This window comes from Macaca fascicularis, chromosome 20 (genome assembly GCF_037993035.2).
Source record: "Macaca fascicularis isolate 582-1 chromosome 20, T2T-MFA8v1.1".
Lineage (NCBI taxonomy): Eukaryota > Metazoa > Chordata > Mammalia > Primates > Cercopithecidae > Macaca > Macaca fascicularis.
In genome coordinates, this window is record NC_088394.1 from 68,654,275 (window position 1) to 68,677,943 (window position 23,669).

At 41.3% G+C, this 23,669-nt stretch overlaps 1 protein-coding gene and 1 non-coding gene across 7 annotated transcripts in view; both read left to right on the forward strand.

Annotated features, from left to right (window-relative positions):
- Window positions 1-23,669, forward strand: part of PHLPP2 (PH domain and leucine rich repeat protein phosphatase 2) — a 76,896-nt gene that overhangs the window by 3,161 nt on the left and 50,066 nt on the right. For 4 of the 6 annotated variants that reach the window (XM_045382027.3, XM_045382028.3, XM_074027918.1 and 1 more), the window contains exons 2-3: window positions 6,681-6,970; window positions 18,488-18,621. In XM_045382027.3, the coding sequence (XP_045237962.2) occupies window positions 6,681-6,970; window positions 18,488-18,621 (424 nt within the window). Of the gene's footprint in view, window positions 1-4,201; window positions 4,313-6,680; window positions 6,971-18,487; window positions 18,622-23,669 lie in introns of those variants that run through there. The other 2 variants (XM_065536667.2, XM_045382030.3) reach the window with 2 other exon arrangements.
- LOC123570702 (small nucleolar RNA SNORA70) lies at window positions 22,067-22,201 on the forward strand. Its single transcript, XR_006694958.1, has one exon. It is a non-coding gene; the product is annotated as a small nucleolar RNA SNORA70 (small nucleolar RNA).

The following is a 23,669-nucleotide window of genomic DNA, read 5'->3' on the forward strand; positions in this document are numbered from 1 at the left end:
GCCACTATGCTCGTCTAATTTTGTATTTTTAGTAGAGACAGGATTTCTCCATGTTGGTCAGGCTGGTGTCAAAGTCCCGGCCTCGGATGATCCACCCGCCTCAGTCTCTCAAAGTGCTGGGATTAAAGGCGTGAGCCACTGCACCCGGCCATATTTCACATTCTTACAGAACTAACTGAATATGGAGAGTTACTTTACCAGACCCTGTTTATACCATGTATATTTTTTTATTGTCTGTGAATGTGTAATAGTATATCACCTTTGGACTGATCATTGCCCTCATAGATCACGTTTATTTTTAGAGTTAAAAGTATAAAACTGGGCTGGGAACAGGGGCTCACATCTGTAATCTCAACACTTTGGGAGGCCGAGGCAGGTGGATCACTCGAGGCCAGGAGTTTGAGACCAGCCCGGCCAACGTAGTGAAACCCATAGTGAAACATAGTGAAAAAAATATATATTGTTTTAAAAATTAGCTAGGTATGGTGGTACACCCCTGTAATCTCAGCTACTCAGGAGGCTGAGGCAGGAGAATGGCTTGAACCTGGGTGGCGGAGACACTGTCTCAAAACAAACAAACAAAAGTATAAAACTGAAGCAGTGGGTACTTAATTAATGGTTTACCCTCAAGACTTTTGCTTTCTAGAAAGATTTTTTTTTTTTTCTGAGACGGAGTCTTGCTCTGTTGCCCATGCTGGAGTGCAGTGGCGCAGTCTCAGCTCACTGCAAGCTCCGCCTCCCAGTTTCATGCCATTCTCCTTCCTCAGCCTCCCGAGTAGCTGGGACTACAGGCGCCTGCCACCTCGCCCAGCTAAGTTTTTGTATTTTTAGCAGAGATGGGGTTTCACTGTGTTAGCTAGGATGGTCTCAATTTGACCTCGTGATCCACTCGCCTCAGCCTCCCAAAGTGCTAGGATTACAGGCGTGAGTCACTGTGCCCGGCCTTTTTTTTTTTTTTTTTTTTTTTAAGACGAAGTCTCCCTCTGTCACCCAGGCCGGAGTGCAGTGGCATGATCTTGGCTCACTGCAGTCTCCACCTCCTGTGTTCAAGCGATTCTGCTGCCTCAGCCTCCAGAGTAGCTGGGATTACAGGCACGTGTGCCACCACGCCCGGTTAATTCTCTTGTATTTTTAATAGAGACGGGGTTTCACTATGTTGGCCAGGCTGGTCTTGAACTCCTGACCTCAGGTGATCCCGCCCGCCTCAGCCTCCCAAAGTGCTGGGATTACAGGCATGAGCCACTGCACCCGGCTAGAAAGATCTTTAAATCTTAAATACGCTCTTTGTATACTTGTTGGATGTGAGAGGTGATTGTAATTGTGTTCCCTTTTAAATAAATTTGTGATAACAGTTCTATAAGAGTGAGGGGAAAATAGTTCTCTCAACCTAGCAATTCCAGTAGAATGGTGATTCTAAAAGTTGAAAGCACCTCAGAGGACAGTGTCATCTGCAGTCCTGGCTGCTAGGAAGGTTTTTCCAGCAGTTTACTGATATGTTAAGCAGTGGAGCAAGACATTCTTGAGAAGAAGGAAACACTAGGCAATTCAGCAGTTTAGCTCATAATAGCTAAACAGTCCATCTAGATTGTTGCTATAAGCCTTTGCTTTGCTTAATATCCAGGCCTTTTAAGTGCCCGTTGGTCAGGTTTAAGAGAATGATATCTACTGAAATTGTAACTTAGCAGTTTATCTTCTTAGGGTGGAGTATATCATGTAGACAGGAGATAGATCCTTTGAGGTAAATGATGACCAACAGCATGTATATTTTGTTGTTGTTTTAATCTTTATTTTATTTCATTTTAATTTTTTTAGAGATGCAGTTTCACTCTGTTGCCCAGGCTGGTCTTGAACCCCTGGCCTCAAGTGATCCTCCCGCCTTGGCCTCCTGAAGTGCTGGGATTGCAGGCATGTGGGTTTTTTTTTGTTATTTTTGTTCTGTTTTTTTTTTTTTTTTTGAGATAGAGTCTTGTACTGTCGCCCAGGCTGGATTGCAGTGGCGTGATCTAGGCTCACTGTAACCTCCACCTCCCAGGTTCAAGTGATTTCCGTGCCTCAGCCTCCCAAGTATTTGGGATTACAGGCACCTGCCACCATGCCCAGCTAATTTTTGTGTATTTTTAGTAGAGACGGGGTTTCACTATGTTGATCAGGCTGGTCTCGAACTCCTGACCTCGTAATCTGCCTGTGTTGGCCTCCCAAAGTGCTGGGATTGCAGGCATGAGCCACTGTGCCCAGCCACATGTATGTTTTGATAATGTAAAGTTCCTTACGGAATTTATAATCTAGGGTAAATATTTATGTGCTAAAAATTACTGTTAAAAATCATCACAGGGCCAGGCGTGATGGCTCATGCTTGTAATCCCAGCACTTTGGGAGGCCAGGGTGGGTGGATCACGAGGTCAGGAGATTGAGACCATCCTGGCTAGTACGGTGAAACCCTGTCTCCACTAAAAAAACAAAAACTTAGCCAGGTGTGGTGGTGGGCGCCTGTAGTCCCAGCTACTCGGGAGGCTGAGGCAGGAGAATGGTGTGAACCCAGGAGGCAGAGCTTGCTGTGAGCCAAGATTGCGCCACTGCACGTCAGCCTGAGCGACAGAATGAGACTCCATCTCAAAAAAAAAAAAATTTCTCACAGAAGAAAAATCAGGCCTGGTGTGGTGGTTCGTGCTTGTAATCCCAGCACTTTGGGAGGCTGAAGCAGGAAGATTGCTTGAGTCCAGAAGTTCAAGACCAGCCTGGGCAACATAGCAAGACCCCATTTTTTTGTATTAAAAAAATACAAAAAATTAGCTGGGTGTGGTGGCATGTGCCTGTAGTCCCAGCTACTCTGGAGGCTAAGGCTTTAGTATCACTTGAGATCAGGAGTTCGAAGCTGCAGTGGGCTATGATCACGCCACTGTAGTCCAGGCTGGGTGACAGAGGGAGACCTCATTTCAAAACAAACAAACAAAACTTCCTGGGGTCTTCCTTGACTTTTCTAAGATTTAGAAGGTCAGTGGACCATTATTTGACCTTAGAAAGTTTTTCTTTTCTTTTTTTATTTATTTTTTTTTGAGACGGAGTCTTGCTCTGTCGCCCAGGCTGGAGTGCAGTGGAGCCATCTCAGCTCACTACAAGCCTCGCCTCCCTGGTTCACGCCATTCTCCTGCATCAGCCTCCTGAGTAGCTGGGACTACAGGCGCCTGCTACCACGCCCGGCTGATTTTTTTTGTATTTTTAGTAGAGACAGGGTTTCACCGTGTTAGCCAGGATGACGTCGATCTCCTGACCTCGTGATCTGCCTGCCTCAGCTTCCCAAAGTGCTGGGATTACAGGTGTCAGCCGCCGTGCCCAGCAACCTTGGAAAGTTTTCTGAAGAAGACTTTTTTGTTGATTATGTGGAACAGTGTCTGCTTATTCTTTCTTCTCCACTGAGTACAGAATGCAGAGCTTCGTATAAATATTGCTGTACTATATGGAATACTGTTTTCAGATGGTCCAGTTAATCTTTCCAAAATATTAAAAAATGAGGAATATTTAATATTTAGCAGTATTTACCTGCTAAATATTTAACTATTAGCAATATTTGAGTAGTGGTTAAAATTATTTAGTAGTTCAAATACGATAGTGCCTATGTTTACGCAGTGAGCACTTGAATGCCCTTTCATTCATAGATGTTCAGCTTCGAGAAAATGCATTTGATGAGAAAACTAGTTCTCACTTGTAGCAGGGGTTTATCCTACTTCTCTAAAGTTAGAATCAGTAATCCTCATGGTTTTGAATAGCAATGCCTGAATCCCCAAGATCTGCAAAACAGTCAGTTTTCCTGAGTTCGTCTGCATTTAAACAATAAAGCCATTCTTACTCTGGTTTTTCTTTCTTCCCACATAGAAATACCTGCTAACTTTTCATTCCTCCGTCTCCGCCATCTTTAGAAATGTATTACCTTCAAATATTTAATCTTAATAATTATAAAAATAATATTTGCTGTATTTATAGGTATTTCTATTTTCCAGTGAGGAATACTACTAAAAGTATTTTATTTACTCCCATTCACTTTGCAGCTGCTGCAAATATGTAGGGTTCTCCATAGAAATGGGGATGTTTTCCCCCCCAAGTTTGTTCAGCTTCTTGCCAGAGCTAATTGGATTAAAGTACAGATTGGGAATAAATTTCTGTGATGTCAACTGAGTTCTGCAAACACTCCTGTGTCACCCAGGTGTTGACATGCTAGAAGTGGAGAAGAGGAAGAAAAATAAATAAATAAAACCCATTGTCATAGATGTGGTATTAGAGGTGTACTCAAGGTGAAGAAGTTCTTAATTCTGTCTAGGTAATTCGTTAATTCTATCTAGTAAAAATGTCTGGTAGTCATTAATTCCGTCTAGGGAGAATGAGGATAGGAGATATGGAAGGCTCCATAGAGAAGGTGATGCCTGAGTAGGATTTTGAAGAACAACTTGTCATATGGATGAGGTGCAAGATAAAGAAGGATATTTCAGACAAGCCACAGAATTGTGGTGTACTTGGTGTGTCTGGAGAGCTGCAAGTAGTTGGATGTGATTGAAACATGGAGTAAAGGGCAGTAGTAGGGAATGAAGCTGGAGAGGTGCAGCTGTGGAATTGTCAGTGGAAATTTCTTTTTTATCAAAAAGAACAGACATAGCCCATCATAAAAATAGAGCAGGCAAATGTTGATCTTTAGAAACTTGTTATATTACCTGTAGAAATTGTTTTTGCTTTGAGATAACTTTGCAATATATGAATTTCACATACTTAAATTATCAAATGCGACATTAATTTGTTTTGTTTTAAACAGTGCAAGAATAGAAAGTATATTTGTGCAGTATTGTGCCGACATTGCGCTTGGCTTATTTGGGATGTAAAGCAAAGGGTTAGGACCCTGGAGAAACACACATTTTCATAAGGAGACATGTACAAAAATGTTTATTGCTTAATTGTTTCTAGCAGTGAAAAATTGGAAGCAAACTAAATGCTGTCAGCAGGAGAGTGGATAAAGTTTGGTGTATTTGTATAAGGGAATATTATTCAAATGAATGAACTGGGTATATTAACACAGTTGTATCTCTAAAGCAATATTGAACTAAATAAAATTACAGGGTGAAGCATAAATATTGTTAAGGATTAGATGAAGTTTAAATTAGATAAGACAATACTATGTATGGTTTATAGATAAAAGTTTTTTTTTTTTTTTTTTTCAGATGGAGTCTCACTGTCACCCACACTGGAGTGCAGTGGCACAATCTCGGCTCACTGCAACCTCCTGGGTTCAAGTGATTCTCCTACCTCAGCCTCCCAAGTAGCTGGGATTACAGGCACGTGCCACCACACTCAGCTAATGGCTAATTTTTTTTCTTTTTTTTTTTTTTTTTCTTTCATTTTTAGTAGAGACAGGGCTTCACCATGTTGGCCAAGCTGGTCTTGAATTCCTGACCTTAAATGATTCACTCACCTGGGCCTCCTAAAGTGCTGGGATTACACGTGTGAACCACCTTGCCCAGCCTAACATTTCTCTTTTTTGAGATGGATGGAGTCTTGCTCTGTCACCCAGGCTGGAGTACCGTGGCACTATCTTGGCCCACTGAAACCTCTGCCTTCCAGGTTCAAGCAGTCTTCCCACCTCAGCCTCCCAGGTAGCTAGGATTACAGACGTGTGTCACCACGGCCGGCTAATTTTTTTGTATTTTTTAGTAGAGATAGGGTTTCAACATGTTGGCCAGGCTGGTCTCGAATTCCTGACCTCAAGTGATCCACCCGCCTTGGCCTCCCAAAGTGCTGGGATTACAGATATAAGCCACTGTGCCCAGGCAAAATACTAAAATTTCTATTTTTGAGAGACAAGGTCTCGCTGTGTCACCCAGATAGGATTGCAGTGGCACAATCACAGCTCACTGCAACCTCAACCTCCCAGGCTTAATCTGTCCTCCACCTCAGCCTCCCAAGTAGCTGGGACTACAGGCATGTGCCACCATGCCTGGCTAATATAAAAAAAAAGTTTGTAGAGATGGGATGTCGCTATCTTACCCAGGCTAGTCTTGAACTCCTGGCCTCAAGCAGTCCTCTCATCTTGTTCTCCCAAAGTGCTGGGTTTACAGGCCTGAGCCACTGCAACCCACTGTTTTGTTATTCTTTTTTTTGTTGTTGTTTTTTGAGACGGAGTCTCGCTCTGTCGCCCAGGCTGGAGTGCAGTGGCGCGATCTCGGCTCACTGCAAGCTCCGCCTCCTGGGTTTACGCCATTCTCCTGCCTCAGCCTCCTGAGTAGCTGGGACTACAGGCACCCGCCACCGCCCCCGGCTAATTTTTTGTATTTTTAGTAGAGACGGGGTTTCACCGTGGTCTCGATCTCCTGACCTTGTGATCCGCCCGCCTCGGCCTCCCAAAGTGCTGGGATTACAGGCGTGAGCCACCGCGCCCGGCCATGTTTTGTTATTCTTGACACGTTTTGAAAAACACAAGAGAGGGTCAAAGAAGATGATGGTTGGAAACACAGCAGTAAAGAAAATTAAGTTATCTGAGTTAATAATGAATGAGCATGACAGCTGTAAAGTGCGCCAAAAAGGAGGGGATACATGAACAGAGTGTTGGGGAATATAAAGTAGAGAGAGGTGGGGTGAGGACTGAAATGTCTAATTCAGTCAGATGTTCTAGCTAACGATTTCTTTCTCTTGATATTTTTTAGAGAAATATGAAACGCAATGGGAGCAGAAATTGTTTGAATAGGAGAAGTAGGTTTGGTTCTCGAGAAAGAGACTGGCTAAGAGAAGATGTAAAGAGAGGCTGTGTTTACCTTTATGGAGCAGACAGTACCACTGCCACTACAACCACCACCACCTCCTCTTCCTCTTCCTCCTCCTCCTCTTCCTCTGACTTACATCTCGTCCTTTGCACTGTAGAGACACCAGCATCAGAAATATGTGCTGGAGAGGGAAGAGAAAGTCTTTATTTACAGCTTCATGGAGACCTGGTCAGGTGAGGTCTCAGTTTTATCACTGTAATTCTACTGTAATATAAACAGTGTTTCTGCTTAGAACTGGACTTTAGGATTTTAATTCTGCCAGAACTAGTGTTGATTACAGACTCACTGGGCGTCAAGATTTGTCCTTGGAAGGCTGACTTTATGAATCTTGAATTTAAAAACTACTGACCAAGGAAAATTTGAGAGTTCTTTGATTTGGAATACACCATAGGTCAGATATCTAAATTTAAAAAGAAGTATTTTAAAAGTTAAATTTCTTTGGCTGGGCACGGTGGCTCATGCCTGTAATCCCAGCACTTGGGGAGGCTGAGGTGAGTGTATCACTTGAGGTCAGGAGTTCGAGACCAGCCTGGTCAACATGGCGAAACCCTGCCACTACTAAAAATATAAAAATTAGTCAGGCGTGGTGGTGCACACCTGTAATCCCAGCTAGTGAGGAGGCTGAGACATGAGAATCTCTTGAACCTGGGAGACCGAGGTTGTGTTGAGCCGAGATTGTGCCACTGCACTCCAGCCTGGGTGACAGAGCAAGACTCTGTCTCAAAAAAAAAAAAACCAAAACAAAACAGTTGTTTTTTTTGAAAAGTGTAAATAGAATGAAATTTTAAAAAGGATATAGAGTGAGATGTACTTTTCTGTCCCCCATTCCCCAACTACCCAGGCCTGTTTTTGAAGATAGTTATTACCAGCTTCTCACGCATGCTAGGAGTATTCTGTTTAATTGTAAGCGTATATGTGCCCATGCATGAGTATGTCTCTCTACATGTATTATAAATTTTAAAACTCTGGTGCTGTGTGCAACACATTATTGACTTAGTATCTTTTAGATATCTTTCCATGTTAATATTTGTACAGTTGTCATTTATTTAATGGCTGCAATAGTGTTCAATTTTGAGTCTACTATAATTTTAGCCAATCTTCTATTAATGGACATTCAGGTTGTTACCAGTTCTTTGCTACTACAAGAAGTGCTGCAATGAGTATCCATGTACCTGTGGTATCTCTCATATGTGAGAGTCTGTATGATAAACTCCTGGAAGTGGAACAGCTGGGTCAAAGGATATGCACATTTTTAATTTTCATAGTTACTGTTAAATTCCTCTTCATAGAGGTTATATTTCCATCAGAAATATAAAAGTATATCTGTTTCCCCCTTACTTTCACAAAAACATGTTAGTATTAAATTTTATATATAAATAGAGACATACACATGCATGAGCTCAGACTTGCTCGTAAATAGAAATGATTGTTAACAGTTTTAAAATTAGAGAATCATAAAGTCAGCATTCCGGGCCAAGTGACTTAGATTTCTGCAAATGTGATAGGAATTTTGTTGTTTTGTTATTTTAATTTTCATTTATCTTAATGAGCATATTTTCATGGGTTTAAAAGCCATTTGTGTCTTGAAAAATTTTTATATAAATGTGAAGGAACTATTTTTATAACAGTCTTATACTATGCATGTGAACTCTTTGATTCAGCTTTTTAAAGAAAATCACTGTTAGTTCTTTGAATTATATGTCAAATAAGAGCTCTTTAAATGCCTGACCATGATTTTTCTCTTCTCCCCATTTCCTGTCATTAAAAAAATGTCTTGAAACAGAATTCAAAGCTGTGGATTTAATACTGTTGAAAGTGAAAAGGAAGCTCCCACTTACACCTTAGAAGTGTGGTAATAATAGTAACACCTTTAGCTGAGCTAAAATTGGATGTCATTTTTAAAGTCTAAACTGAGATCTACTATGTGTTCTTTTTAGGATTTGGACTAATTCCTGAAAAAGTAGATTAGCATTTGAATGTTTTCCTTGTTCACCAGTTAACTACATTTGCTAAAACCATTTGTAAAACGAAAGGATCAGACTGGGTGATCCTTAGGCTTTTCTAAATCTTAACACTGACTCTGATCTAATTTTATCAGGTGGAAAGCCTTGACCTAGATTATATCTGGTAGTGATTATATTCTGTTTTATATCCTGTCTACTTAGTGGATCGTCTTAATTTCTTTCTTTTTTTTTTTTTTTTTTGAGACGAAGTTTCACTCTTGTGGCCCAGGCTGGAGTGCAGTGGTGTGATCTCGGCTCACTGCAACCTCTACCTCCCAGATTCAAGTGATTCTCCTGCCTCAGCCTCCCAAGTTGCTGGGATTACAGGCATGAACCGCCATACTTGGCTAATTTTTTGTATTTTTAGTAGAGATGGGGTTTCTCCATGTTGGGCAGCCTGGTCTCGAACTCCTGACCTCAGGTGATCTACCCGCCTCGGCCTCCCAAAGTGCTGGGATTACAGGCGTGAGCCACTGTGCCCGACCGGATCATCTTAATTTCATGGTGTCATTAGAAATTCTTTAGACACCAGTTTTAATAGTTACAGAATATTCCTCTGTATGGATACACTATAAGTTGAGACATAATATGCAATAATGGTTTAGAGGTTGGATTCTGGAATCAGAGTGTGTGGGTTCAAATCCTGGCTTCGACAGTTACTATACAGGTTATATATAATGCTCTGTGCTTCAGTGTAGTAATCTGTAAAATGGAAGATGGTAATATTTACATTATTGAGTTATGAGGATTAAATTAATTATACGTGATATGAAGATTAAATGAATTAATACTTGTAGTGCTGCTTAAACTGTCCACCTGTGGGGCTTGTTCACATACAGATTCTGTTTCAGTAGGTTTAGGTGGGGCCTGAGAATGTACATTTCAATTAAGCTCCTAAGAGATGTGCTGTACTTCAAATAGCAAGGAAGTAAAGTACTTCGATTAATGTCTGGCACCTAACAAGTGCTCAATAAATATTACCTATTTCAGTTGTTTGAAATCATGCAACTCTTGGAAGTGGTGTTGCTTTGACTAAACTATTGCCCATAAATTGTCACCCTGCTGATTTCCCTAGGCTAGGTCCTGGAAATGGGATTACTGGGATTAAAATTACCCCACATTTTCTCTGAGTTATTCATTACTACTTTTTTTTTTTTCCAACCATGAGTTATCACTCAAATATAACTCAAGATTATTACTAATTTATAGAATTTTAGCACTTGAAGAAACCTTAGAGACCATCTGCTGGTGAAACTAAATCTACCCTACAATCGTCCCACCTTGCCATTTGGAAATATGTGTGGGAACAGGGTTTTTGGGTTGTCATAACTGCTGGGAGGAATTACAGAATTTAGGTGGCAAGGGCCAGAGAGTCTTATTGAAATGTGTGTGTGCCAGGTGCAGTGGCTCAAGTCTGTAATCCTAGCACTTAGGGAGGCCGAGGCAGGAGGATCGCTTGGGCTCAGGAGTTCTAGACCAGCCTGGGCAACATGGTGAAACCCTGTTGCTACCAAAAATATTAATACAAAAAATTAGCCAGGCATGGTGATGCACACTTGTGGTTCCAGTGCACGCAGTACTTGGGAGGCTGAGGTAGGAGAATCGCTTGAGCCTGGGAGGCGGAGGTTGCAGTGAGCCAAGATTGCATCACTGCATTCCAGCCTGGGCAACAGAGAGATCCTGTCTCAGAAAAAAAAAGAAAAAGAAAAATGTGTATCGGACAACACTGTACAGCCAAGGATTTTCCTGCCCCAAAAGTCAGAAACTTCCCCATTAGGAAACACTGAGGCCATTTCCCTTTGTTTAATAAATGTGAAAATAGACTCAGAGGGTTCAGGTTGAAAGCACATTCCTGCAGCTGGCTGGTGATAAATTGGTCTTGTCTCTCAATATGCTGCTGCTTACAATTAAAATATTTGGCTTGACTTTTCTATTGAACTGTTTTGAGTGATAAAAACGACTCACTAGTGAAGCTTAGTGTAATCATTGCCTCCTGTCTGAGAAGTTGTTAAGATCATTTGTGATAACATGGATTGCCCTTTGGCTGATGGTCATATACTTTTATTCTTAGTCATCAAAATAACCAAGTTTTTCTTTTTTTAATTTTTATTTTTTCATTTATCAGATGAGAAGAGAAACTAAGATTTCTGAATAGTCAGTAGCTATCTTTTAAAATTATTTTAGAACCAATAGGGTGTGTATAACAGAAAATAGCGCCCTTGGGATTTGGGATGCTGAGTTCTGATTCCCGTTTGCTGAGTCACTAAAATTTTGTTTGCCATATTTTGAAATTATAAAGGTGGAATGAAAAATTCTGTTTTAGGATATGTACTGAACTGATTACCACTGAATGGGGAAAAGGAGTTTTTTTCCCTACATATTTTTGTACTATTTAAAATTTTTTAAAGAGTACTTTATATGTTACAAAATTGGAATATAGGTAAATAATTTATTTTGAAACATTTTTTATACATTTTAAAACTTCCAAAATCAGCATATATATTAGAGTTGATGGTAGGTTACAGTTTAATTGCCAGAATTTTTTAAAATTTATTTTTCTTTTTTAAAAAATATAGAGATTGAATCATGCTATGTTGTCCAGGCTGGAGTACTGTGGCTATTCACAGGCCCTATCATAACACTCAACAGCCTTGAACTCCTGGGCTCAAGTGATTCTCCTGTCTCAGCCTCCTGAGTAGCTGGGACTACAGGGTCACGCTACTGCACCTGGCTAGATTTTTCTCTTTTTTTTGTTTTTTGAGATGGAGTCTCACTCTGTTGTCCAAGCTGGAGTGTAGTGACACAATCTCAGCTCACTGCAACCTCTGCCTCCTGGGTTCAAGTGATTCTCCTGCCTCAGCCTGCCGAGTAGCTGGGACTACAGGCACGCACCATCACGCCCAGCTAATTTTTGTATTTTTAGTAGAGATGGGGTTTCACCGTGTTGGCCAGGATGGTCTTGATCTCTTTGTCAAGCGCGTCTGTGTGAAGAGACCACCAAACAGGCTTTGTGTGAGCAATAAAGCTTTTTAATCACCTGGGTGCAGGTGGGCTGAGTCCAAAAAAGGAGTCAGCAAAGGGAGATAGGGGTGGGGCAGTTTTATAGGATTTGGGTGGGTAGTGGAAAATTACAGTCAAAGGGGGTTTTTCTCTTGTGGGCAGGGGTGGGGTTTACAAGATGCTCAGTGAGGGAGCTTCAGAGACTCATTACCCACGAGAAGGAATTTCACAAGGTAATGTCATTAGTTAAGGCAGGAGCCGGCATTTTCACTTCTTTTGTGGTTCTTCAGTTGCCTCAGGCCATCTGGATGTATATGGGCAGGCTTGGACTCAGAGGCCTGACATTCTGGTCTTCTTATATTAATAAGAAACACAAAACAAAATAGTGGTGGGGTATTGGGGTGGCAGAAATTTTTGGGGGTGGTATTGTAGCAGGATGAGCCGTGGACAAAACCCCTCAGACACTGAGGTAGTGAAGGGAATGGCTTTAATCAGCTGGGTGCATTGGCAGGCTAACGTCTTAAAATCCGAGCTCATCAGGTGCTCAACTTCTGTCCCTTTTAAGGGCTCACAACTGGAAGGGGGTCCCTGTGAGAGGGTCATGATCGATTGAGCAAGCCAGGGAGTATGTGACAGGGGCTACAAGCACTGGTAGTCAGAGTGAAACAGAACAGAATGGGAGGTTTCACGGTGTCTTTACATACAATGTCTAGAATCTGTAGATAACATGAGTTGCTAGGTCAGGGATGGAATTTTAACTACCAGGCTTAGGTCAGGCAGGCCCAGGCCTGGTTTCCAGTCTGGTTCCTAGGCGCCGGGCTACCTGCCTTTAGTTTTGCTTCTCTTTCCTTTTCTGAGTATAAAACAACATAAAACAATATGAGAGGGGCTCTCTCTTCCCTCAGTATGGAGAGATAATGGGCGATGTTTCTCAGGGCTGCTTTGAGCGGGATTGGGGCGGCGTGGACACCTTAAAGAAAGGCTTTGACCTCGGTGACCTCGGGATTCGCCCACCGCTGCCTCCCAAAGTGCTGGTATTACAGGTGTGAGCCACTGTGCCCTGCTGATTTTTCTTTCTTAATGGTTATTCTGACACCAGCTGGCTTGCTGTAATACAGTTCTGACACTGACTGCCAGAGTTAGTGCAGACTTCACAAGTTAAAGGGCAAGGTCCCCAACAAGACTGCCCTTCAGACTCCAGCTGCACTTCTGACCAACTGTCTACAAAGAAGAACTTGGCAGAATTCAGGAAGGTGCTATACTTACAATTACAGTTTTAGCTGGATGCAAATCAGCACCAGCCAACTGAAGAGACACATAGGGTGAGGTCTAGAAGAGTCCCAAATATGGAACTTTGTGCCCTCTCCCAGTGTAATCAAGGCCTATCACCCTCCTACCATATTGAGCAGTTCATCAACTAGAAAGCTCCACTGAGCTTCAGTACAATATTTTTATTCGGGATTCTTTATGAATGCATGATTGGTTGAATCTTTGACCTCATGATTCAACTCAATCTCCAGCCCCCTGTGCTTCCTCACCCAGGTCAGGGTGGCTCAGAGCCCCAACCCTCTAATCACACGGTGGTTGGTCTTTTCTGGTGACCAGCCCCTGTCCTGAGTCTTCTCATCTCTTAGCATAAATTGAGGGGTGATCCAAGGGGCTCATGAATAACAAAGACACTCCTGTTATTTAGGAAATGCTAAGGATTACAGTCTTCTACCAGGCACCAGGGACAAAGACCAGCTGTATTCTTTATTATTCAGCAGTGGTGCGTAAAAAATATTGTATCTTAAATCATGATATATGGGACTTATCGAAATAATGGTAATTTTAAAACGTAACTCTTTTAGGTTTCTTGGTGTGAATAAGTTAACACATAAAGTGGTTTGAGCTCTCTTCTGTTTAAATTATTTTAACTATATATAAAATAATTTGGTTTGCCTAAAAAGAACCTAGGTTTTATGAAACCGACACAGGTTCCTACCCTGATATCATTATGTACTAGTTGTGTGACTCTGAATCTTATTTTTCTTATTTGCAAAATATACATAGTTTTGTAATAAACACTTTCAGCAAAACTAATATACATAGTTTTGTACTAATTAAACACTTTCAGTTTTGTACTAATTAAACACTTTCAGGTATGAAATAAACATTCATCGAAATATCCCTATTGTTTCTATTTGTATTATCTATATTATTGATTTTAACATTTGCAGATTTTACCTTTATAGGTAAAGGATTATAGGCAGTCAAGGATTGAGTTTTAATCTGAATTTGATGTAGAACATAGTACTGTTCTTTGTTAGGGTCTTTGATTCGATGTGTTTGATTTTAAAAGTGTAAGGTTTGGCGCCCCCCACTATTAACTAAAACTCTTGTGAAATGATACTTGGAATGAAATTTACTCTTCTCTTCTTACATATATCTTAACTACAGGGACTGCTTAGAATAAATAATACAGAATGATACTACTCTTGGCTAAGAGGTATAATCTGCTGTTAACAGCATTGCTGTGTCCATTGGCTGGTTTGGAGAGAAATTACCATATGCACCTATATTCAAATTTACATGTACTGTAGTAGCTCTTACAAGCATTTGAAGCAAACCAGAGCTGTTACTCCAAAACTATTGTCTCCTTAAAGCAGTAGTAGAAGTAATTCAGTTGCTGAATAGAACTTTTTGTTGCCAGCATTACTTTCTCTCACACCTGTTTTGCAGTATATAATTTCCCTTTGATTGGTGAGAGATTTAACAAATAGCTAATTACCAGACTCTTAAACTTTTGGAACTTTGAAACAAAAAATTGAACTGTAAGCACATTATAGCATTTCCCTCCCCAATACTGTCTACTTTTTTCAGCAGATGAGTTTAATGAGTAAATGGAATTAGTCCTTCATTTTACTTGTTTTTGTACTTCTTGAAATACTACTCATTTACTTAGAAGAAAGAAAATACTTTCTTAGGGTAGATATGTATAAGGAGGTCCGGGTGCGGTGGCTCATGCCTGTAATCCCAGCACTTTGGGAGGCCAAGGCAGGCAGATCACGAGGTCAGGGGTTCGAGACCAGCCTGGCCAATATGATGAAACCCTGTCCCTACTAAAAATACAAAAATTAGCCAGACATGGTGGCGTGGGCCTGTAGTCCCAGCTACTTGGGAAGCTGAGGCAGAAGAATTGCTTGAACCCGGGAGGCGGAGGTTGCAGTGAGCCAAGATTGCACCACTGCACTCCAGCCTGGGCAACAGAGTGAGACTCCAGCTCAAAAAAAAGAAAAAGAAAAAAAAAAAAAAAAAAAAAGACATGTATAAGGAGGGTTTCCAAAATCTACAGAGCCTTTTTAGGTCAGGACATTTGGTCGTCTGAAATATGTCAGAATTAGGATGCTTCCATTTCTCTCAGTTTTCTAAAGAGAAATAGAAAAATAGAGCACACGAGATTTAGCCTGAAAGTGTAATTATTTGTTGGGCCTGAATATGTGATCATTATATGGAATGATAGTGTTTAAATACATTGAACTGTAGGGGTCAGGTAGAATTTCTATTATATTAGGAAGGTATCTTAAGATACTTCATAGACCCTTGATTTCTGAGATGCTCTAAAGATCATCTGGCCCAGTTTGATTCTCACAGGTGTTTCTTCTAAAATATCTGTGACAGATGGCTCTCCAGGTCTCTCTGAGCAGTTTTGAGAGGCAGTTCGTTTCATGGTTGATCATCTCTAATCGTTAAAATTCTTCCTCATATGTAGCTTAAATCTACGAATGCACCTTCTCATTGTTCCGAGTCCCATTCTTTGGAGCAGTACAGAGTAAGTCCAATCCGCCTCAACATTTGAAGATCTGTCTCTTTATATCCTTACTCTCCTTGTCTTCAAGTTAATCCTCCCATCAGTTTATTCATATTGTATGGTTAGTTGACCTGTCTCCAGGATGCAGTTTATGAAAAGTCCTCCTTAAAACATATCTTTCTCAGAAGAATCCCGTCATTGTGCTGGGAAAATGCCTAACGTTGTCATAGACAATGAATTTTGTAAATTTTGGTTTTTGTTTGGCTAGGGATTAATTGTAATTGATGTCTACATAATCTGAAAAGTTTATTTCCCATTTCTCTTTCATTCAGTCTTTATTGGTCATTACAGGCTTTTGGTCTTTGATCATTCCCCATGTAGCAGTTCATTCTGAGTTTATTTGATAGTTTCTGGAAGCTAAAATACTGAACTGAGCAGTCAGGAGAGGCCAGGTGGTGGTTTTATTTTTGTCTTTTTTGTACATCAGTATGATTTCTGTTCCTAAATTATCGTTTTGTTACAGTTGTTTATGTTCAGCTTTGTAGTTGTTCAGCTTGTTGCCAACGGCATTTTCTAATTCTTCAGCTACAAAATGCAGACATTGTTCATATCTTTTTGTCATGATGGGAAATGCATCATGTTTCTTGTAGTTATTAATAATATAATTCTTAAGTTTTCTTTTCATTTTTTTTTTTTTTTTGAGATGGAATCTCACTCTGTTGCCCAGGCTGGAGTGCAGTGGTGCGATCTCGACTCACTGCAAGCTCTGCCTCCTGGGTTCACGTCATTCTCCTGCCTCAGCCTCCCGAGTAGCTGGGACTACAGGCGCCCGTCACCACACCCGGCTAGTTTTTTGTATTTTTGGTAGAGATGGGTTTTCTTTTTTTTTTGTTTTTTTGAGACAGAGTCTCTGTCTGTCGCCCAGGCTGAAGTGCAGTGGCGCAGTCTCCACTCACTGCAAGCTCCGCCTCCCGGGTTCATGCCATTCTCCTGCCTCAGCCTCCAGTGTGGCTGGGACTACAGGCACCCGCCACCACACCCGGCTAATTTTTTTTTTGTATTTTTAGTAGAGGCAGGGTTTCACCATGTTAGCCAGGATGGTCTCGATCTCCTGACCTCGTGATCCACCCGTCTCAGCCTCCCAAAGTGCTGGAATTATAGGTGTGAGCCACTGCGCCCAGCCAGAGATGGGTTTTCACCGTGTTAACCAGGATGGTCTTGATCTCCTGACCTCGTGATCCTCCCACCTCAGCCTCCCAAAGTGCTGGGATTACAGGCGTGAGCCACCGCGCCCAGCTATTCTTAAGTTTTCTTTTTTTTTTTTTTTTTTTTTTGAGAGGGAGTCTCGCTCTGTCGCCCAGGCTGGAGTGCAGTGGCGCGATCTCGGCTCACTGCAAGCTCCGCCTCCGGGGTTCACGCCATTCTCCTGCCTCAGCCTCCTGAGTAGCTGGGACTACAGGCGCCCGCCACCGCGCCCGGCTAATTTTTTGTATTTTTAGTAGAGACGGGGTTTCACCGTGGTCTCGATCTCCTGACCTTGTGATCCGCCCGCCTCGGCCTCCCAAAGTGCTGGGATTACAGGCGTGAGCCACCGCGCCCGGCCTTCTTAAGTTTTCTAAACAGAGTTCTTTAAATGTTCTTTTAGACCTTTTGAACACATACGGACTTTCCTATGCTTGCTTTTGGTGGTTGTTTGAGATGGGAGAAATATTCTATTTTTATTCTAACTAAAATTGTTAGTCTTAAAAGTTTTTAGAATAATAATTGTCAACATCTTATTGAACACTTACTACATATGAGATCTTTTGCTAAGCACTTTTCATACTATATAGTATCTTGTTGTAAGTATATAAATAAATTTAAACATCTTATAAGTTAGGTATTGTTATTCCCATGATAATGATGAGGATTTAAAACAGTGAGAGTGAATAACTTGTACTGGGGCATGCAGTTGGTAAGTGGCAGGACTAAGACTTGAACCCAGGCAGTTGACTGTTGGAGCCCGTATATTTAGCCACTGTATTTATAACTGATTTCTGGTAAAAGCATTATAAAAGAGCTGTCTTGCTATTATGACTGTTATAGCCCCTTGTATCAAAATACACGTTGATCACTTTTAAAAAAAAATTTAATATTTTTCAGTATTTTAAGTCTGTAATTTAAAATACAGTGTTACCAGAGGCCACAAGTGATTGCAGGACATTCTGGTTTTACCTTAGCTTTCAATTAGGACCATGTAGTAGAATGATTTTTAGGGAGTTATTTTAAGGCGAATAAATAAATGGAAATTCTCAATTTTAATTTCTAATTTGGTAAATATCAGTAGATATAACACATGTAAACAGAAACTCTTTGTGATCCCCAAAGTATAAAGGGGTCCTGACACCAAAAACTTACACTTGTTTAGATTAGTTGTATCATAGAATATTAAAGAAAATCTTGACCTAGGAATAAAAATCAAGACCAGATTTTGTATATTGAGTTACTACTTAGCCATGAAAAGGAATGAAGTCATGTCTTTGCAGCAACATGGATGGACCTGGGAGTCATTATCTTCAGTGAAATAACTCAGAAACAGAAAGTCAAATACTACCTGTTCTCTCTTACAAGTGGAAGCTAAATAATAGAGTGTGGGGTAATAGGCATTGGAAAAGCAGAAGGGTGTGAGGGTGGGATGGGGATGAAGGATGAGAAATTACTTAATGAATACAATATACATGATTCGGGTGAGGATTACAGTAAAAGCCCAGACTTCACTACTAAGCAGTATATTCACATAATAGAATAGCATTTGTACCTCTGAAATATATACAAATAAAAATAAAAATATTAAAAAATTAAATGAACCATTTTTATTACTTACCAAATATATGTATTTTTTTGAATTGTGTAATCAGGAGACTGGAACCTACTGAACGACCTCTTCAGATCGTTTATGATTACTTATCCAGGCTGGGATTTGATGATCTTGTGCGCATACAGGAGGAGGCTACAAATCCTGACCTCGGCTGTATGATTCGATTTTATGGTGGTAAGAATTTATCAGTGGCTTTGTATGTTAACTACTTTTAAGTTGATCATTTGTGCCTCTATCTGCCGTCAGCTTTTTAAAAGTATTTTATCAAAATCGAGTTTTAAGCCAATTAACTAACGTAGTTAACACCAACCAAACAATAATAAAAACCAAGAGTTCAAGGATAAGGGAACACTTTAAAAATATCTTCTCTTTTTATTTTTACTTATTTTGCACTTGTATTTTGCTAACTTACTAGCATGGTTTTATACCTTTGCCAGAATCTTGACTGGATCATGCTTTAGTAAATTATTTTTTCAAGCTCCTGGTAAAGCCTGTAAACTTCTGGATAGCTCAAAAATGTTGAGAGTAAGTAGTTATTATCATATATGACTTGACGTTGATGAATATACCTGTCAAATTTGTATATTGGTGAATTTAGTGGGGTTTAAATCTAGGATTTTTGACTTCTGAGAAAAATATTTTAAGATGAATTTGAAGAACACAACCCATCTATCACTGTAATACTTAGTTAAAAAAACAAAAACTTGGAACACAACAATTTTCTTATTTGATTGTGGTTGAACCCTAGTTCTGCATTATGGTAGCCCTCCCTTGTCCATGGGGATTATATTCCAAGATCTTTAGTGGACAACTGAAATCACAGATGGTACTGAACTCTATATATACTATGTGTTTTCCTGTATACACATACTTCTGGTAAAGTTTAATTGATAAATTAGGGTAAAGTAAGAGATTGACAATGTTTAATAATAATATAATTATAGCATTATACTGTAATAAAAGTTAGTGAATAGTCTGTCTCTCAAAATATCTTGTCCTATACTTACCTATTTTCAGACCATGATTGACTGCAGATAACTGAAACCTTGGAAAGCAAGACCACAGGTGGCGAGGGGGCTACTGTGTATATTTTTGTTCTAGAGTGAAAGTTGAACTTTTCTTTTACATGCAGTTAAATTGCACAGTGGTTGGCTCTGATGCCCCTACTTTTCCTACCACCACCTGATAAATTATAGCATATGCAGGATCTTAATATACTATACCCTTAAGAGGATATTTCCAGTAGAGTCTAAAAGAGTACCAGTTTGTAGTACTTAAATTTTGAGGGGTCTTTCCAAAAGTAAGCTCTGTTGATGTAGAAAAGCTGGTATAGTTTGAGTGAGAAAATTAAGTTTGGGATGAAACTTAATAATCTTTGAAAATAGGCAATAATGCACCTGGTACCAAAAACAGAATTTGGATAGATCGATAGATGAATTAGTTATCTGTTGGCTCTGTAACAAATTGCCTCAAAACTTAGGACTTAAAATGGTATAATAAATACTTAATAATTATGTAGTTTTTTGTGGGCCAGAAATCTAGGAGCAGTTTAGCCGGAGGGATAGTCCTGGCTTGGGTTTCATGAGATTTTAGTCATCTGAAGGCTTGAGTGGGGCTGGAAGATTCACTTTCAGCATGGTTCACTCACCAGCTGCTGGTAGGAGGCCTCAGTTCCCTCTTCTGTGGATCTTTCCATAGGGCTTCCTAGGTGTCTGAGGCAGGAGAATGGCGTCAACCCAGGAGGTGGAGCTTGCAGTTAGCCGAGATCGCACCACTGCGCTCCAGCCTGGGCGACAGAGTGAGACTCTGTCACAAAAAAAAAGAAAAGAAATGAGTCACTAAACACAGCCCATACTATAGAGAGAGGAATTAGCTCCAGTGTTTGAAAGGAGGAGTGTCAAAGAATTTGTGGGTCTGTTTTTTTTTTTTTGTTTTTTTTGAGACAGGGTCTTACCCAGTTGCCTAGGCTGTATGTAGTGCAATGGTTGCCATCATGGCTCACTGTAGCCTCAACCTCCCAGGCCCAAATGATTCTCCCACCTCAGCCTCCCAAGTAGCTGGAACTACATGCACACACCACTGCACCTGGCTAATTTTTGTATTTTTTGTAGAACTGAGGTCTCGCCATGTTGCCCAGGCTGGTCTCAAACTCCTTGGCTCAAGTGATCCTCCTACCTTGGCCCCCTAAAGTGCTGGGATTACAGGCATGAGCCATCATGAGCAGCTAGATCTATAATAAAACTGATGCAGGATTTTTTCTTGACGCCTTTATGGGACTTGTGACAGTGGTGCCCCATTTACTCAGCCCACCCTGTTCATCCCTTGTGGGAAGGGAATGTGCAGGTGAATGAGTGTGGGAACTGGCTAGCTGATTGGACACTGGTGGGAACAAACTGTGTTCATTGGGTTCTGTTGTACTCCACCCTTTGTGGGATGTAGCACATAGAAGAGTGAGTGCAGGAACTGGCTGTCTGCTTTAGCACCAGCAGGAATAGATTCTTTGCAGGCTTGCGGCAGCGTCCAGGTGGGGGTGTCTGTGATCCCAAGGCCCCAGAGGACATGTTATAATGCTCTCTTAGCTCCGTCATCTGCAGACAGCAGTGTGTTATCAGCTCAGTGTTCCTTTTGCCTTGTTGCATAGGGCGGCTGCTGTCCACCAGCGAGGGCAAAGAGCCAGTGTGACAGTCTTTTTGAATACCAGCACTTGGTGTGTCTCGAATTCTTGTCTGGTGCCCGAGAGGAATGAGGTCATGCGGACAAATTGAAGGATGGTGAATGCGGAGAATTTTATTGAATGAAAACTGCTCTCAGTGAAGAGTGGAGCTGGAAAGGGGATGGGAAGGGCAGGTCGCTCTCCCCTGAAGCTTCTGTCTTCTGAAGTCAAGTCGCCTCTCCCTGATGTCCGGCTGCTTGTCTTCTCTGCTGGCTGAGTCTGGGGTCTTTATAGGCACAGGATGGGAGATGCTGTAGGTAGTTTTGGAAAAGGCAACATTTGATTGGTAAAAAGACATTATTCAGAAAGAACTATTCGGGAGAGAGCAGACAAATAGGGATGGGAATTCTCACTTTGGGCCACAAGTTTCAGGCTTTTCAGCTTGCAGGTGGGGTTTTGCTGGGGACCCGCCTCCGTCTGCCTGGAATTTCTCTGCTTCCTGCCTCTATCAAAACTATCATAGAAAATATGCTTCCCTCTCACCTTTTTCCTCCAACCACCCAGTTCCTGAAACCAGACACAACTATTGTTAACCGAAGGAAAGAGTTGAAGTATTCTCTTTGAAGTAAATAGCTTAGTAATCAGCTTTAAATATTTTATGTGTAGTATTGTTGGTGCATTATCTTAGTTGGATTATAGTGTTAATAAGGTCAAGGTCATAAGGGCCTGAGTGCAAACCAGTTAATGTTGTGTTCTCTGGTTATAAAAGGACACTGGGTAGTGTCCAGTCAGCCATTATGCAAATGCCAGTTATCAGTCTTGCTGGAGAGGGAGTGCTAGGGGAAAAGTGAGTGGAATGACTCAGTTCAAATTCATGATGTAAAAGCTGTGGAAATAACATTTCACTAAAGTCAGGTTGAGTAGGTAGCATGATTAATCATGGGATTAAGAGAACATATAAATCCTCTGCAGCCAATTAAGCCAACTGTGTTCCTTTCCTCATGGGGGCTCAGTGTGCAATGGCTGCACACAGTAGCTTCCTTAGTAGTGTACTCAGCCTGTTTCTTGTATGGGTTGCTCTAAGGGACCTTGGAGACAGGCCTTTCAGATGGATGTTCATGTCTCTGACTTTGCACTATCCCCAGTCTAGGCTCCAAACAGGTATGCGAGGTGCCTTTGGAAAGCCCCAGGGCACTGTGGCCGGGGTTCACATTGGCCAAATTATCATGTCCATTTGCACCAAGATGCAGAACAAGGAGCTTGTGTTGAGGCCCTATGCAGGGCCAAGTTGAAGTTCCCTGGCCGCCAGAAGATCCACATCTCTAAGAAGTGGGGCTTTACCAAGTTCAGTGCAGATGAATTTGAAGACATGGTGGCTGAGAAGCAGCTCATCCCAGATGTCTGTGGGGTCAATTACATCCCCAACAGTGGCCCTCTGGACAACTAGCGGCGGGCCCTGCACTCGTGAGGGCTTCTACTGTGCTGCCCCCTCTTAATGCTCGCCAATGAATCCTACTTCCTGTTCACCTTAAAAAAAAAAAAAAGAGAGAGAGAAAGAGCAAACCCCTTACTTGTGTTGGAGAAAGTGGCATACAGAGTGTGTGATTTGTTAGGGAAGTAGCTCTGGGACTGTATAGCTCAGGTAGCACAACTCTGTGCCTGAACATTTCTCTGTGTACTACATTCTCTGCACACATTGTTTAAAACAGCTTTGTCAAAAGAGCATAAATACAAACATCAGAAGCCAGATGCAAAATAATTACATCGTATGTTTCCATTCATTTAAAGTTCAGAAAACGGGCTAAACACAGCCATATTGTTTTGAAATGTGTGGCAATACTATTCTTTATCAAAATCTGTTCTTTCATAATAACAAAATTGTAGTGGGGCATATAACTGCCTGGCTACAGCCCATTTTGCAGCCTCTCTTGTGGTTAGATGTGTACACGTAACAAAGTTTTCTTCCATGGTATGGAGTGGACTTGATGTGCGCCACTTCTGCCTGTGCACACAAACCCCCAGTGTGTGCTTCTCGGGGCTTTAGTGCTCTTTTCCGCTCTGGTGGGCTAGGATGGCAATAATCAGAGCAATAATTGAAGTCAAGTGTGGAAAATTGCAGACCCTGAGTTACTTTAAAAAAAAATTTTTTTATTTATTTATTTTTTGAGACAGAGTCTTGCTCTGTCGCCCAGGCTTGAGTACTGTGGTGCCATCTTGGCTCACTGCAACCTCCGCCTCTCAGACTGAAGCAGTTCTCCTGACTCAGCCTCCTAAGTGACTGGGATTACAGGAACCCACCACCACAGCTGGCTAATTTTTGTATTTTTAGTAGAGACAGGGTTTCACCATGTTGTCCAGGTCTCAAATTCCTGACCTCAAGTCATCCGCCTTCCTTGGCCTCCCAGAGAGCTGGGATTACAGGTGTGAGCCACTGTGCCTGGCCAGAACCTGAGTTTTTGAATGACAGTGTTGACCCCTGGTAAAACAGAATGCTCACTTGAATGAATTAAATTCCCGTTGCTTGAGCCATTATATTCTGTTTGCTACAGCCATAGTTAATACAGGACAT